Source organism: Seriola dumerili, unplaced genomic scaffold (assembly GCF_002260705.1).
Source record: "Seriola dumerili isolate Sdu_G_001 unplaced genomic scaffold, Sdu_1.0 BDQW01000092.1, whole genome shotgun sequence".
Classification (NCBI taxonomy): Eukaryota; Metazoa; Chordata; class Actinopteri; order Carangiformes; family Carangidae; genus Seriola; species Seriola dumerili.
Genome location: NW_019174347.1, coordinates 183,104 through 196,643, shown reverse-complemented (window position 1 = coordinate 196,643; position 13,540 = coordinate 183,104). Strand labels below are relative to the sequence as shown.

At 41.7% G+C, this 13,540-nt stretch overlaps 2 protein-coding genes across 2 annotated transcripts in view; one reads left to right on the top strand and one right to left on the bottom strand.

Moving 5' to 3' along the window:
• The window catches only part of vwde (von Willebrand factor D and EGF domains), a 33,838-nt gene extending 25,282 nt beyond the window's left edge, over nt 1–8,556 (top strand). The window contains exons 18-31 of the mRNA XM_022746156.1: nt 904–1,123; nt 1,216–1,353; nt 1,499–1,714; nt 2,213–2,659; nt 3,215–3,310; nt 3,545–3,640; nt 3,762–3,857; nt 5,000–5,095; nt 5,193–5,288; nt 6,229–6,324; nt 6,447–6,542; nt 7,523–7,618; nt 7,852–7,949; nt 8,514–8,556. Of these exons, the coding sequence (XP_022601877.1) occupies nt 904–1,123; nt 1,216–1,353; nt 1,499–1,714; nt 2,213–2,659; nt 3,215–3,310; nt 3,545–3,640; nt 3,762–3,857; nt 5,000–5,095; nt 5,193–5,288; nt 6,229–6,324; nt 6,447–6,542; nt 7,523–7,618; nt 7,852–7,949; nt 8,514–8,528 (1,902 nt within the window). The 3' untranslated portion in view covers nt 8,529–8,556. The remainder of the gene's footprint in view (nt 1–903; nt 1,124–1,215; nt 1,354–1,498; nt 1,715–2,212; nt 2,660–3,214; nt 3,311–3,544; nt 3,641–3,761; nt 3,858–4,999; nt 5,096–5,192; nt 5,289–6,228; nt 6,325–6,446; nt 6,543–7,522; nt 7,619–7,851; nt 7,950–8,513) is intronic.
• A 778-nt stretch (nt 8,557–9,334) lies between these two features.
• On the bottom strand, nt 9,335–13,172 carry LOC111222446 (von Willebrand factor D and EGF domain-containing protein-like). The gene is made up of 5 exons (XM_022746178.1): nt 12,858–13,172; nt 12,206–12,301; nt 11,131–11,235; nt 10,074–10,169; nt 9,335–9,648 (listed from the first exon to the last, which is right to left on the bottom strand). The coding sequence occupies exons 1-5, from the start codon at nt 13,078–13,080 to the stop codon at nt 9,536–9,538; spliced, it is 633 nt and encodes a 210-aa protein (XP_022601899.1). The 5' UTR covers nt 13,081–13,172; the 3' UTR covers nt 9,335–9,535.
• Between the last annotated feature and the right edge of the window lie 368 nt (nt 13,173–13,540).

Sequence of the window (13,540 nt, the reverse complement as noted above, 5' to 3'; positions counted from 1 at the left end):
ATTCTAGTCAAACATTCAAATGTGTTTTGAACCAGCTTGCTTCCACACATTTACTGCCTTGTACAGAGACAATCAGTGAGCAGCTCCACTGCAGCAGTGGGAGTTAGGTGCTTTATTTAACACCACCTCAACTCGTGTATTTTGAGGGAGGGTTTAAGTGTCAGTTATTTTTGGCAGGTCAGTAAATTCTTGAGAGGGTCCAAAAGCAGCAAACCTCTGGTCAAGAGACTTTGATGGTCTTTGGTTCTCTGTTGATGTCTTTGCTGCTTCCTCCCACTAGAGGGAGCTGACGATGCCTTAGTTTCTACTGAAGGTGCTGTGCCACTAATTCTAAGCAGGTTTTGAGTATGTACTGAAACACACACAGGAAATAGGGGAAGCTGCTGAAAGTTGCAAAACATTCACAAAAACTGTTAATGGTGGTAAAACAACAACAACTCACAAAATGTGTGATTTCCTTCCTCTTTGTGAAGTTTATTTTTTCAGCAGTAGCAGCTTAAAGTCACTGTTTGAATGACATGCATCTTTGTCGATATTTTGTATGATTTCCTGTTTGCACACGAGTAAAGTGCACTGACTAAATGCAAAAACTATGCAAAACTATACTATGAAAATTGAACTAGAGCATAAACTGTACAGTAATAGTTTGTGCAACTGTGAGCTAAGATGTTTTTCTCTGTAAACCTACTTTTAGTTTCAGAGTGTTCATTTGTTTTCTTATCATGAGTTTGATTTCCCCTACTGTACAATAAGTGTTGCTGTCCACCTCTGTTTCTTTTGTTTTCTTACATGTATAAATACGTCCATGTACCTGCTTGTTTTTAAGTCACAAACTGGTGGTGACATTGGTCATTTGGTGTCATCCAAATAACGAGTCAGACTAAAGCAGTGTGTTTCTCCCAGGTGTCTGTGCGTTCCTGCGAATGTCTGAACGGAGCTTCCTGTGTGACCAACGTCAACCTCCCTGTCGGCAGCGGGGAATACCTGTGCGTGTGTCTCGATGGATTTAGAGGGGAGAGGTGTGAGGTGGACATTGATGACTGTAAACCCAACCCCTGCAGACTGGGCCGCTGTATTGACGGCCCCAACTCCTTCTCCTGTATCTGCCCACCTGGAATGACAGGTGCATATATATTTGCATATTTTATTTTTTATTTTTTTGTAAGTTGTGGAGTTTCCTCACATTATTCCACTTTGTGCTTCCTGTGTTTTCAGGCCGTACATGTAGAGAAGATGTAGATGAGTGTGTCTCTCAGCCTTGTTTCCCTGGGGTGAGCTGTAACAACACGCTGGGCTCCTTCATCTGTGGAGTCTGCCCACACGGATACAGTGGTGATGGAAAACACTGCACCCGTAAGTCGATTTTATTTTGAAAATCAGTTGTTTTTCATTTGCTAAAGGATAAGGTGGCGATCTCTAGGATTGATGTGCTCCCTACATAAATAAGAAAATTCTTGTCGTTCATTTAAAGTTTGCTCTCATCCTTTTCGTTTCCAAGGTAACACAGACTCTACTGTGAAAGCTGGGACCACACCGCCAAGAATACCGCAGGTTTCTTTGAAGCCCAAACCCTCAGGCGGGTCGCCCTGCAGCAGGAGGCCGTGTCACCCCGGGGTTCAGTGTTTTGAGAGCATCCATGTCTCCGCAGGCTTCGTCTGTGGACCCTGTCCTCCTGGTCTCCATGGAAACGGACGAACATGCAGCGCAACGCCAGGTGAGGATGCTGATGAAGGGACAGCAGTGACCATGTTGTGTGCTATGGCAGGCTATACAGTTGTGAAATAGTGTATTTGAAAATTTTATGAAACATGAATTACATCACAGGACACACAATAATATTACAAATGAAGCATTTATGTTTCAAAGAACAAAACATTGCTTCTTAACCCAAAGAAAACTAATTAAAACTTTTCACACAGACACACGGAGTTAAAGCAAACATTACTTTTCTTAATGTCCAGGGAGAGTCCTGATACTCTAACAGAGCCTGTTGTTGTTGAAAACTGTTCCTGTGAAAAAAACCCAAAACAAATTAAAAATATTTCTTTTTCTGACTAATTAAGTAGGTTTATTACTTGTGTGTTCAAACAAATAAAAACTAAATAAGACTAAAGTGCTCTGTCATTGCAGCCTGATTGAGTGTTGAGTGTTTTATCAACTACATTAGTGTTATTTTTTTAAGTCATGTCCTCTAACTTCCAGTGTTTTACAGGGCAGGGAACAGTCGCCGACGGAGCAGATGGACATATTCACATTACCAGATCAAATTCCAGCAAGGAAATGACTCCCACCACCTCCTCCTCCTCTTCGTCATCATCTCCCACCTCACCCAGACGAACATCTGACAGGAGGACGAGACCAGAAGCCACCATCTCTACCACCAGAAGAGTTTCCTCTTCGGACAGGAAGGCCACAGCGACCCCACAGAATCAAACTGCAGCCAGCGTGTTTGCTCCCACTGTCCTCAGAGGTCAGCCGAGTGGGGTGGAGCTGACCCCCGACCTCACCACTGGGGTCAAATGGGGGCCTCCGCCTCACCGCATAACCTGTGCCGACTCTCCCTGCTTCCCTGGCGTTCCCTGTGAGCCCACCGCCACCGGGTCCTTTAGGTGTGGACGCTGCCCGTACGGTTACACCGGGGACGGGGTCACATGTAAAGGTAGTGACTTCCTGGTAATGGTGAATGTCTACTGCATGTCTGCAGGCTCCAAAATGATTCTTTAAATCTGCTTATTTTTGTTTCACCAACAGGGAAACATGAAACGTACAAAATTCACACTATGAAATGCAAAAGCAGGAAATCCTCAAATTTGGGAATTTGTAACCTCCAAATTATTGGTATATAAACTCCAGGATGAATCAGTTAAACAAGCAAAACATGTCTTTGTCATTGTCTTTAATTAAAGGCTCTCGGAAATTAATATTGAACTTATCTGAAGATGAAGATCACAGCAGATAGATCAGACTGGTAGAAACTGATGTAGCCCAAGATATCCTTAATTCTTTTCTCTAATGAGGGTCAAGATACAAACAACGCATCAACAATAAACAATAATGTGTAAATGTGTCTGCTTTAGTCGATTCGTAGCTTGTTAATCAATTCAGCATTAATCTCGCCCTCAGTGTTCTGTACAGTAGTTGTGCACATTGAAGCAGTGTACAGTCATCCCATGATGGATAGACACCTTCAAAATAAACCTGTGATTTATTCCAGCTGTGTGCAGGTATCAGTGCGGGAGGAACATGGAGTGCTCGCTGCCAAACACCTGCTCCTGCAAAGAGGGTTACACCGGATACAACTGTCACATAGGTGAGAATGAGGGAGGGTGGACAGAGTGCGATTTGTTTAATGAAACCCAGTTCATTAAATCGTGTCACACTCCAGTGAACCTCTGCAGCCCACACACCGTTTCAACAGAGCAGACCTTGGAGTGCTCTGCACACTGTCTCGACGCGTTACTATTAAACCACCACTGAGGATTCATCATATTAACCTCAGCGGCTCATTATGTTCATCAGAGCTGTCACGTCTCTTCTCTCTCAGCCGTGTGTCGACCCGACTGCAAGAACCAGGGGAAGTGTGTGAAACCTGATGTGTGTGAGTGTCCTGCAGGCTACAGAGGGCCCACCTGTGAGGAAGGTAATCTGAGCTCATATTCACACCTGTCCAACATACTGACACCACACATTGCTCACAAAATACCGACGAGTGTCTTGTCTTTTTTTTTTGGTGTTGTTTACAACCCTGTGTCGGCGTGTAGCGAGCTGCGAGCCGCCCTGTCGGCACGGAGGCACCTGTCTGGCCAGAAACCTGTGCACCTGCCCCTACGGCTACGTGGGACCCAGATGTGAAATCAGTGAGATGTTGTTGAATGACTCTGACATGGCGAAACATTTTGTGATGTGGTTACGACAGTGCAGCCTGTGAACAGTGTGACCGTGATACATTTTTGTGTTGTACTGATTCTGTGTTTCAGCACGTTAAACAGTGACTGTGAGTTGAAAGTACTGACTCTAAAGGGATAGTTTATGCTAATTTGCTTTCTTTCTGAGAGCTGGATATCACGTCTGTATGATGACATGAAGCAGCCGGTTAGCTTAGCTTAGCATTAGGACTAAAATCAGGGGGAAAGAGCTAGCCAGGGTGTGTCCAAAGTTAAAAACATCTGGCCGCCAATACCTATAAAGCTCACTAATTTTTTGCAGTTAAAGTCTACCAGAAGTCTCTGGCAGAACTCCGAACTCTTTCATTTGTTTGTAGTCTTGTTGCCATGGCAAAGTTGACAGACAACCAGCAGATTTTTTTTGTTTTTGTATGGATTAAAGAAACGAAATATGATGTTTTGAGCTGCAGAGAGGCCGGAAGGTGAATTATTTTTACCCTTAGACAGAGCCAGGGTTGGTGTTTCCCCCGTTTCCGATCTAAATAATCAGCTGCTGGTTGGAGCTTCATATAATCTTCTCATCGAACTTTCTGCAAGAAACAAGTATTTCCCAAACTGTCTTAATTGTTCCTTTAGTTTGGGAGCATTTACTTACATCAGATCAACCATTGAGAACTTATAGCCTTATATACACCTTTATGCAAAAGAAGTAAATCCACCCCCTGCAGCAAACAGACACTGTTAATGCACTGATTTTATTTCATCAGCAAAAAAGTAGAAAATGTCTGTTTATGCTGCAGGGGTTGTATTTACTTCTTTTCACTTCAAAAGTCAACAAAACACATAATTTGCCCGGGGGGGGGCAAACTTGTACATACAACTGTGTACCCTAGTTTCAGAGGACCAAATGTAATTAAGATATGGTGAGTCCACATTTTTCATCTCTTTGCAGTCAGTGTCTGTCTGAAGTCTCCAACCAGCAGAGCTCAGCAGACACTCTGTGTCTCCCCTGCTGATGCTGTGATGCCGTCTCTCTCTCTCTCTCTCTCTCTCATTTGATTGAGTTTCTGTCTTTTCATTTAGGAGTGTGCGTAACAATCATGTGTCTGTCTCAGTGGTGTGTAACAGGCACTGTGAAAATGGAGGCGAGTGCGTTTCGCCTGACGTCTGCAGATGCAAACCCGGCTGGTACGGACCAACATGTAACTCAGGTACAACATTTGAAGGTTTTTTCTCAGACCACATTTCCAGGTGGCACAAAACTTGCACGCACTCTTATCTAAACGTAGCCTGCTGTTCCCTCTGCAGCTCTCTGTCAACCCGTCTGTCTGAATGGAGGAACATGCATGAAGCCCAACGTCTGCGCCTGTCCCAGTGGCTTCTATGGCTCTCAGTGTCAAATTGGTGAGACGGTCATGAATAAATATCACAGGGACAAGTTCTACTGCTCTGCTCTTCCACCTCTGAGAGTGAGCTGCACAGAAACTTTGAATTTTAAATGGACCTGTTTCCATTTCAACAACTGTGAGATCAAAGAAGGATCTTTGAGGTGGTTAATGAGCCTCAAACAGTGTTAAAGACATTTATTGATGCTGTTACTGGCTTTTTATTGAAACTCTGATACAATCACTTCACCTCCGATAAGATGGAGGTCCCTTTCTGATCAATGTATTGCTATTTTATGTTTTTTTAGTCATTCTTAGCTAATTTGTTAAATCTTTTGAGCACATGATGTTTTACATAATAATATGTTAGACCACTGAGACTTAAATAGCTGGGTTTTGATGAAAAGTTCATGGAGAATCTTTCAAAGGCGAGAATGAAATTAAGGGAAAATGAATTCTTCTTGTGTTTCGTATAAAAAGAGGGAATGTTGCCAGAAATATCAGCAATTTTTCTATACAGATATCAGCATACTTACCCTTTAAAAGATTTTAAAGCAGTCTGCAGTACTGAAGGTTTATTTTCACTAATAATATGGTGATTATTCAGCGATCCCTGCAGGCAGATTTATTCACTTCCCCTCTACACAAAGAGGTCAGAGGTCAGAGCCAGGTCACACAGACCTAGATGTAGCTTAAAGGCTTTCTTTCCTCCTATTTAATACACCAGCTAAGAGCAACAGGACGTGATGGCTGAGAGGAGACATATGATGCCTTTTACTTACAGTCACTGTAGTTATTCCCTCTGTTTTCCCTCCATTTGACATTTGAACGTTGGAGGCTATGTCAATATTTCTTAAAAAAATGTGGTCAGTGTTACCTCTGTCAGATTTAAATTTCTATTTTCCATGTGTTCAATGCCCCTCGAAATCCCCACAGTTGAGTGTCGCTGTGTGTTTCAGCTGTGTGCAGTCCGCCCTGTAAGAACGGAGGTCAGTGTATGAGGAACAACGTGTGCTCCTGCCCCGAAGGCTACACGGGAAAAAGGTGTCAAAAGAGTAAGTAAGTTTACCGGCTGCATATAGTTGAGTGCAGGCTTATTTGAAGTAATCCCTGCAACTGGCAGTTCACAGTTTAAATAAATATGGTGGAAAAAAAATAAAATAAAAATGTGTTCCAGGTGTGTGTGAGCCGATGTGCATGAACAAAGGCAAGTGTGTGGGACCCAACACATGCTCCTGTGCATCAGGATGGAGAGGGAGGAGGTGTAACATACGTGAGTGACTCCATGTATTCATACACACCAGTTACATCGCAGGTAATATGAGGATCATACAGTGGTGTGTGCAGTCTGCGTGTTTAGCTTTAAGATCAAGCATTAAACCTGCTCAGCCTTGTTCAGGTTAAAGGTCGGTTAATTTAATGCTGGTTCCAGACCTCTTAAGCTTTTCCCACATCTTAAGATTTTTTCAGTGACTCAAATAATTAGAAATAAGTGACGTTTTTCAGTTTGACAATTTAAACACTTACTTATACTTTCCATTCAAGCAAACCTTGTATCTCAGTGATTACCTCATTATGTCTCGCAGAGCAGGTGTAAATGCATTTCAAGATTAAACACGAATGGTTCCTTATATCATTATGTCCCACTTTGGCATTTTGTTTCAACGGACATACATAATAGATGCTCTGTGAATTATTAGGACTTTTTTACTCTGTCCCTCCCCTGACCCCCAACCATAGTCCTAACTTTAACTTTACCAAGTGTGGTCTAAAGCAAAGCATTTGCTGCCGAACGTTGTTGTGCCGAATGTGCACAGGCCAAATTTGTGTGTCCCACTGTGTAAATGCTGATTCACTGTGACTTTACACAGCAGAAGGTGAGTGTTGTAGTGAAGATTATTTTACCTTCTTCATCCCATGTAGTCACCAGAAACACTAAATCTACGTCAAGCAATTCAACGTTCAGTAACTAGTCATCGCTCTAATGCTGATAATGAGTGTCGGCGAAAAGATACTGAGCCTCTGAAAGCTTGTTTCACTGTTTTCAATATGAATAGCTATTTTTATTTTGTTTATCTCTCCCAAGATACATTATATATTATACTTTACCAATGTAAAACTATCATTTACAACATGTTTGGTGTTGGGTGGTCCTGCAGTCGAGTCAGAGGTACAGTGTTGTAGGTTTTGTGCTAAAATCATTGGCCAAGCTAATGAAGACCGCTAACTTCTTCCTCTGTGCTCTGACTGCAGCCGTCTGTCTGCAAAAGTGTAAAAATGGTGGCGAGTGCGTTGGACCAAACACCTGCCACTGTCCCAGTGGCTGGGAAGGACTTCAGTGTCAAACACGTGAGTGTATTCATGATAAAACAGTGAAGAAATTCAGAGACTCTGGAGTGAAGTTACAGTAGCTACCTGAAGCTTTATCATTGTTGTTGCTATTTATTTGTTTGTTGTCAAGATAAACAGATAAAATATATAGTATTTCTACAGGATATACACCTTTTGATTTATTTTTGAATCATAAATACTCGAGTGTTTACTCTGTGTAAAGAATCCTTTAATATTGATTCCCTCCTCAGCGGTCTGTAAACAGCGTTGCTTGAACGGAGGCAGGTGTGTCCTACCTGACTACTGCCACTGTCGGAAAGGCTACAAAGGCCTCACCTGCACAGTCAAGGTCAGCACTTCATATACAGCACATGGCTCTGTGTAGCTCAGTGGGAGAAGCACTAAACAGGGTTGAAGGGTTTGTCATCTCCGAGGCGTCTCCTTACCTTTACACCTGGTAGGTGCCTCTCATGTATTAGTGTTACAGATGTATCCAAGCATCGGTTTTTCTTTGAAAGATGAATACCTGGTGATGTTTGAAACACCCAGATGCTCGTTTAAGAGAGCTGCATCTTGGGAAAGGGGTTAAAAGTAATTCTCATCGTGCAACAGATGGAGTGTTTTTTCATCCAGATGGTGAGAGGAGTCTTTGAGGATTCAGAAAATACCTTCAGAACAGTGATCAGTGATGTTAAACGAGCTCCTGGGTTTTTCAAAAAATCTGCTGGGTATTTATCTTTCAGAGACACTGATGCTCAGCTCTGTGACTTGAATGTAACACTAATACATGAGGTGCAAACTGGGGCTTGCGGTACTGTAATTCACCAGGGAAAGACATTAATCACCTTGAATGTGTTGATAAAATGTGGTATGTGAAATCTAATTTTACTGAATTTATTCTACACCTTCACAGGCCTCACAAGCATGATGGAAGAGAAAAGAGACGAGGAGAGAAAGAAGCTACAAAATGCACAAAGCAAGAAGAGAGCACCAGAAGTTGTATGTATGAGTGTGTGTGTGTGTGTGTGTGTGTGTGTGTGTTGATCAATATTGGCATGTGTGCACATTCGAATGCTACCAGAGGGACTTGATGTATTGCACTTGTCTTTTTGTCCCTGTATATCACTACCTCAAGGCTACAAGTGACACACATCTGTTCAATTCATCAGCAGAGGTTCTATACAGATGTGCGAGTGTTACTGCACAGTATCATGTAGAATAAGTAAATGACAATGTAGGTTATTACCAGCAAACTTTCAGTTTTAGGCTTTTTGTAATTTAGCCAAATTATAGCCTGGTTTAACTTTTACCAAACTGATGTGCACTGTTTGTTGCTCACTTAAGAGAAAAATAAAATAGTCTAAAATCAAAAAATAAAAAGTCTACTTTATTAATTCTGCCTAACTTAGTTCACATCACTAATTTCTATTTGACTGAAGACATTAATATAAATATGATGCAATTTAACAAAAATTGCATTTGTTTTTTTCTTTATTGCTTTCTTGAATATATTGTTTGATCAGGCCCGTTTAGGTTATGACCCATTATATATTTACACTGATACTAAACGTGTATTAAAATAACGACCACCTGTTGGATTTATGTTTTCTAAAAACTGTTTTATCAGCAGCAGATTACACTGTGGTACAAGTAACCTGACAAAATCTAAATAATGTACTATTTCTGTGCTTTTGTTTGGTTAAATGAGCTTTGATAAGGCATGCAATTCATTATTTTATTCATTTAATCACACAAATTACAGTATAGTACATAGCATGTTTGTACAGTCAAATGAGAACATTACACAGGTTCAATGTTTCTTAAAAAAGACAAATCATGTGGTAAAAAAAAATGTAAAAACTACCAATGTTCAAAATATAACTGTCCTCGGTCCCTGATTGGGCCTCACTGACCTGTGACCCCGGCTGGGTCACACTAGTGAGACTTCTTCCTCTCCTCACAGCGTGGGCCAGAATAAGGGAGACGACAGCGGCATTTGTCAGGAGAAATACACTTCCCTCCGTTCAGGCAGGGCTGTGTGCACACAGCTACAGGCAGAAACAACATCAACAACAAAAGGTGTTAATCATCTGTAAAAACCTGAGAAAGTGGAAGTGACTGGAAGGATTTACAACTGATGATGTTGTAAATCCTCACACCACAAATCCAGAAACTGGCCACAGAGGTGAGAAGTGTTTCAGTGTCTGGGTTTGGTCACATCTGGAAAAACACTGAGTTGTAAAATTTCTTCAATAAACACCTACATACAATTTATATCATTCTTGTTGGTTTGGCAGACTGATATCTGAACCATTATTCTTCTCAGTGACATGTAGACAGTTCACAGGGATTTAAGACCAAACTGAAAAGAGTTTGAATGAGGGGGAGAGGAAGAGGAGAGACAAAAGAAATGCTTGTAAAGTGCATTGATGCATATGAAAGTACTTGGTCTTTGGGACCAGATTTAACTCACCAGTGTGGCAGGCACCACCCAGCCATCCCTCCGGACAGCTGCAGATTCCTGGAGCCACACAGATTCCCCCGTTCCTACAGCCTTGAGGACAAATTGCTGCATGGGAAACAAACCATAGAGAAACATTCTCAGCATGCCAGGAAGCAGATCTGGGCTTTAGTCTAAGTTACACATATGTGATGGAGGCAGAGCTGCTCCAGAGGCTTACCTAGGCTAACCTAGACAACAGGAAAATACATTGATTTTGTCTGATTTTGAAACTTTTCCTTTAGTGCCATCATCAGGTCATGATTTTAGTGTGTCCAATACTCTGGTTTATGACCAAGAACATGCAAAACTAATGACATTCCCGTCAGACCCTATTGCATTTGGTGTTTAGTGCTAGTATGCAAACGTTAGCAATGCTAACATGCTAAACTAAGATGGTGAACATAGTGAACATACCTGCAGAACATCAGCATGTTAGCATGATGACATTAGCGTTTAGCTCTAAGCGGTGTGTGCCACTCACCATATAAACTTCCCAATGAGACATCAGTTTGTTTTCCAACATTGTTTTGGAGCTGTATCACCTGTATCTTTCCAGCTGTGGGCAGCTACTTCATTTATGCATTGCATTGTGGGCGAATAGCTTGCATCAGTAGTAACCATAAAAACCATGTTGTGTTTTTCATACTGTCTACTTTGAGTAAAATTTATTTTTACTTTTCCAGAGTGAACACACAAAGACCCAGCTCAGAATCACTGTGAAGTCTTTGTTGATTGAACTTCTGCATTTTGCCTCCAAAGCAGCTCCGCCCCTTTAAAATATGTGTGAAGCAGAAATTAAACTCTAATTTACTGCTACTGTCTTAATCATCATGAACAAGCTGTAAAACTTAAGTATCACACATAACCACTAAGATAGATTGATTTGATTTTCTGAATGTTGCTTTCCACTGTCAGCCTCAGAAAATGTTTTAGTAGTCTACTGCTGATGAAGCTCCAGCTGGGAGACCGGCTCCATGACTTTGACCTTTGGTGTTAATAGGGTAATTAGATACGGCTATAAACAGACCCTCTTGGCATCTTGAGCCGGTCCAGCTCGAGGGGCAGATGCACTTGGCCACTCCGTTGACGGCGGTGCATTCCCCTCCGTTCCAACATCCTGCATCACACGTCACTGCCAAAACACACACACAGACCACACCTGTCAGCAGTGATGTTGATCAGAGTTATACCTGTCCTCAAGTGGTTTCTGACGGCATTGATTTTATATAGATAGATACTTTATTCATGTAGAAGTAGAACCTGGTCATGATTCCTAACACCCTATAGGCAACCCTCCTGTTAAATGACCTGTTCCTGCACAACTGCCCTTTGTGTTTTTAACCATGACCCCTTAAATGAAGCAATGCCTCCTAACAACCCATTGTCACAAATTGCATATGTCTATTGGTGGTTATTAGGTTTTAATACATTTTTTAGAAGCACGAAAAGGTACAATTATCCCGAAATCTTCTTAGAAAAAGGCAAGGATTAAACAAAGCCTGGAAAAAAATAACATAGCTTCATTGTCTTGTGATTTCTCAGATTTATCCTGGGACCCAGGATCAAGGTAAAGTAAGTAAAGTAAGTTGAAAAACACTAGTCTGAATACTGTTTCAAAGAATTCTCCATACTACCAGGGAGATAAATAACTTGTATTTTGATTCAACTTATGTTTTTGCCATAAAGAGTCACATAAGAACCATCCTTTAAAAACTCACTACATAACTTTGACTGTAGTTACATAGGTTGACTACAGCCCTGATAGATTTGGCATGTAAAGGTTGAGCCAGTGGAAAAGTTTTTACTCCAAGGTTACTGAACTACTTTCTGGGAAAAATCCAGCTGCTCTACTTTCTGACCGGAGGTTAGAAGGAATCTGATGTATGTCTGGTAAAGAGGGACAGCTGCGTATTGGAATGTATGGCTGTAGTTCTACTGTATCACACGGAGGAAAGAAAACAGAGTTAAGTTAAATGCATGACATTAAGAGCAGAGGGAAAAACTGCTTTCTGAATCTGAATCACACAGCCACTGATTCTGTCAACAACTGTTGGACCAACTGGATATTTCATTTACAGTTCACTCCAAATAAACCCACTTACCTTTGTGACAGTATCTTCCTCCAAATCCAGGAAGACATCTGCATTTTCCAGGGCGAAGACACTCCCCTCCATTCTTACATTTGGGATAACAGTTGGCTGAATTCACACAGGAAACACATGATTTTGAGTGTTTCTTAAGACATTTTTAAAAATCAGTAGCAAAATAACTCGCTCTTATAGAAGTGTATATGAATGTTGATCATTTGGAAATGAGCCTCTTTATGTCTTGAAATAAATGTGCTTTTCCCATCAAGGTAGAGCAAGGTCTGGCTTTCGCTGACATGAATCTCTGTGATGTAAATTCTGCAATAAAATGGTATAAGTTACATGAAAACACACTTTAAAGGGGAAGCATATGATATAGAGCTGCAAGGATTAGTTGATTAATCGGTTGAAAAATAAATAATTTAACTATTTTGATACCCAGTGAATTGTTTAAGTAATTTTTTTCAACCAACAATCCCAAACATTTGCTGGATCCAGCTTCTCAAAATAAGGACTTTGATGCTTTTCTTTGTCTTATTTGCAAATTTCTAGACAAAACGATTAATCGATTAATTTTCTGGTATATTTTTCCTAATTAACAAAGGAAAACATGTTACACACTAAATGCACTTCGAAATAAACGTGGTCAAAAGGTTTGTAACATCACCATACTGGCAGGTCTCTCCTTCATAGCCCCTGGAGCAGAAGCATGTATTGTTGCGGATGCAGATTCCTGCGTGTGCGCACGGCGGCTCGCACTTCGCTTTGGGGTCGAAGACGAACCCGACCGCGACTCCCCGGGGTGCGTCGGAGCCCGCGGAAGAGACGCCGACCAGAGCCACCAAGGAGGCGAGAAAGAGAACCGTTGAGCCGAGACCCACAGAGCCCATGGTCGGTGTGTAAACTGGAGAGAGTGCAGGGGAAGGACGGACAGAGACAGGCGGTGGACGGAGATGGAGAGAAGTCCCCTGCAAAGTACCGAGACTTCTCCACGTCGCCCCCGCTGCTCCACCGAGGGAAACTGCAGCACATGCAGGTTAGTGCCGGGGGGGGGTGGGAGTGTCCTGTGGTGGTGGCCGGGAGAAACTGGACACATGAACACAAACACAAACAACACAAACATTAATTGTTGGCAACTGAAAGACAATATAATACGTTTTCTCAGAGAAACTGTCTCGAAGTTCAAAGTACTAACGGTAACTTTAACTTTTAAGCTAACTAGCTACTTTAGCTAGCTAACACTTTTCTCTTAGCGTTAAACTAACAAATTACGCAAATGGATGTAGAAAAGTCAACAGACCTGCTCAGTAAAAAGCAGTTGTGTAATTTTTTTGTTAACGCTACCTTAAA

Bases quoted from the DNA above. Each gene is read 5' to 3' on its own strand.
- LOC111222446 (XM_022746178.1), bottom strand. From the start codon at position 13,080: ATGGGCTCTGTGGGTCTCGGCTCAACGGTTCTCTTTCTCGCCTCCTTG. The intron at 11,236-12,205 runs GTAAGTGGGTTT...GTGTTTTGGCAG, and splicing joins AGGAAGATACTGTCACAAAG to TGACGTGTGATGCAGGATGT. The intron at 9,649-10,073 runs GTGAGTTAAATC...TTCTGCCTGTAG, and splicing joins GGGTGGTGCCTGCCACACTG to CTGTGTGCACACAGCCCTGC.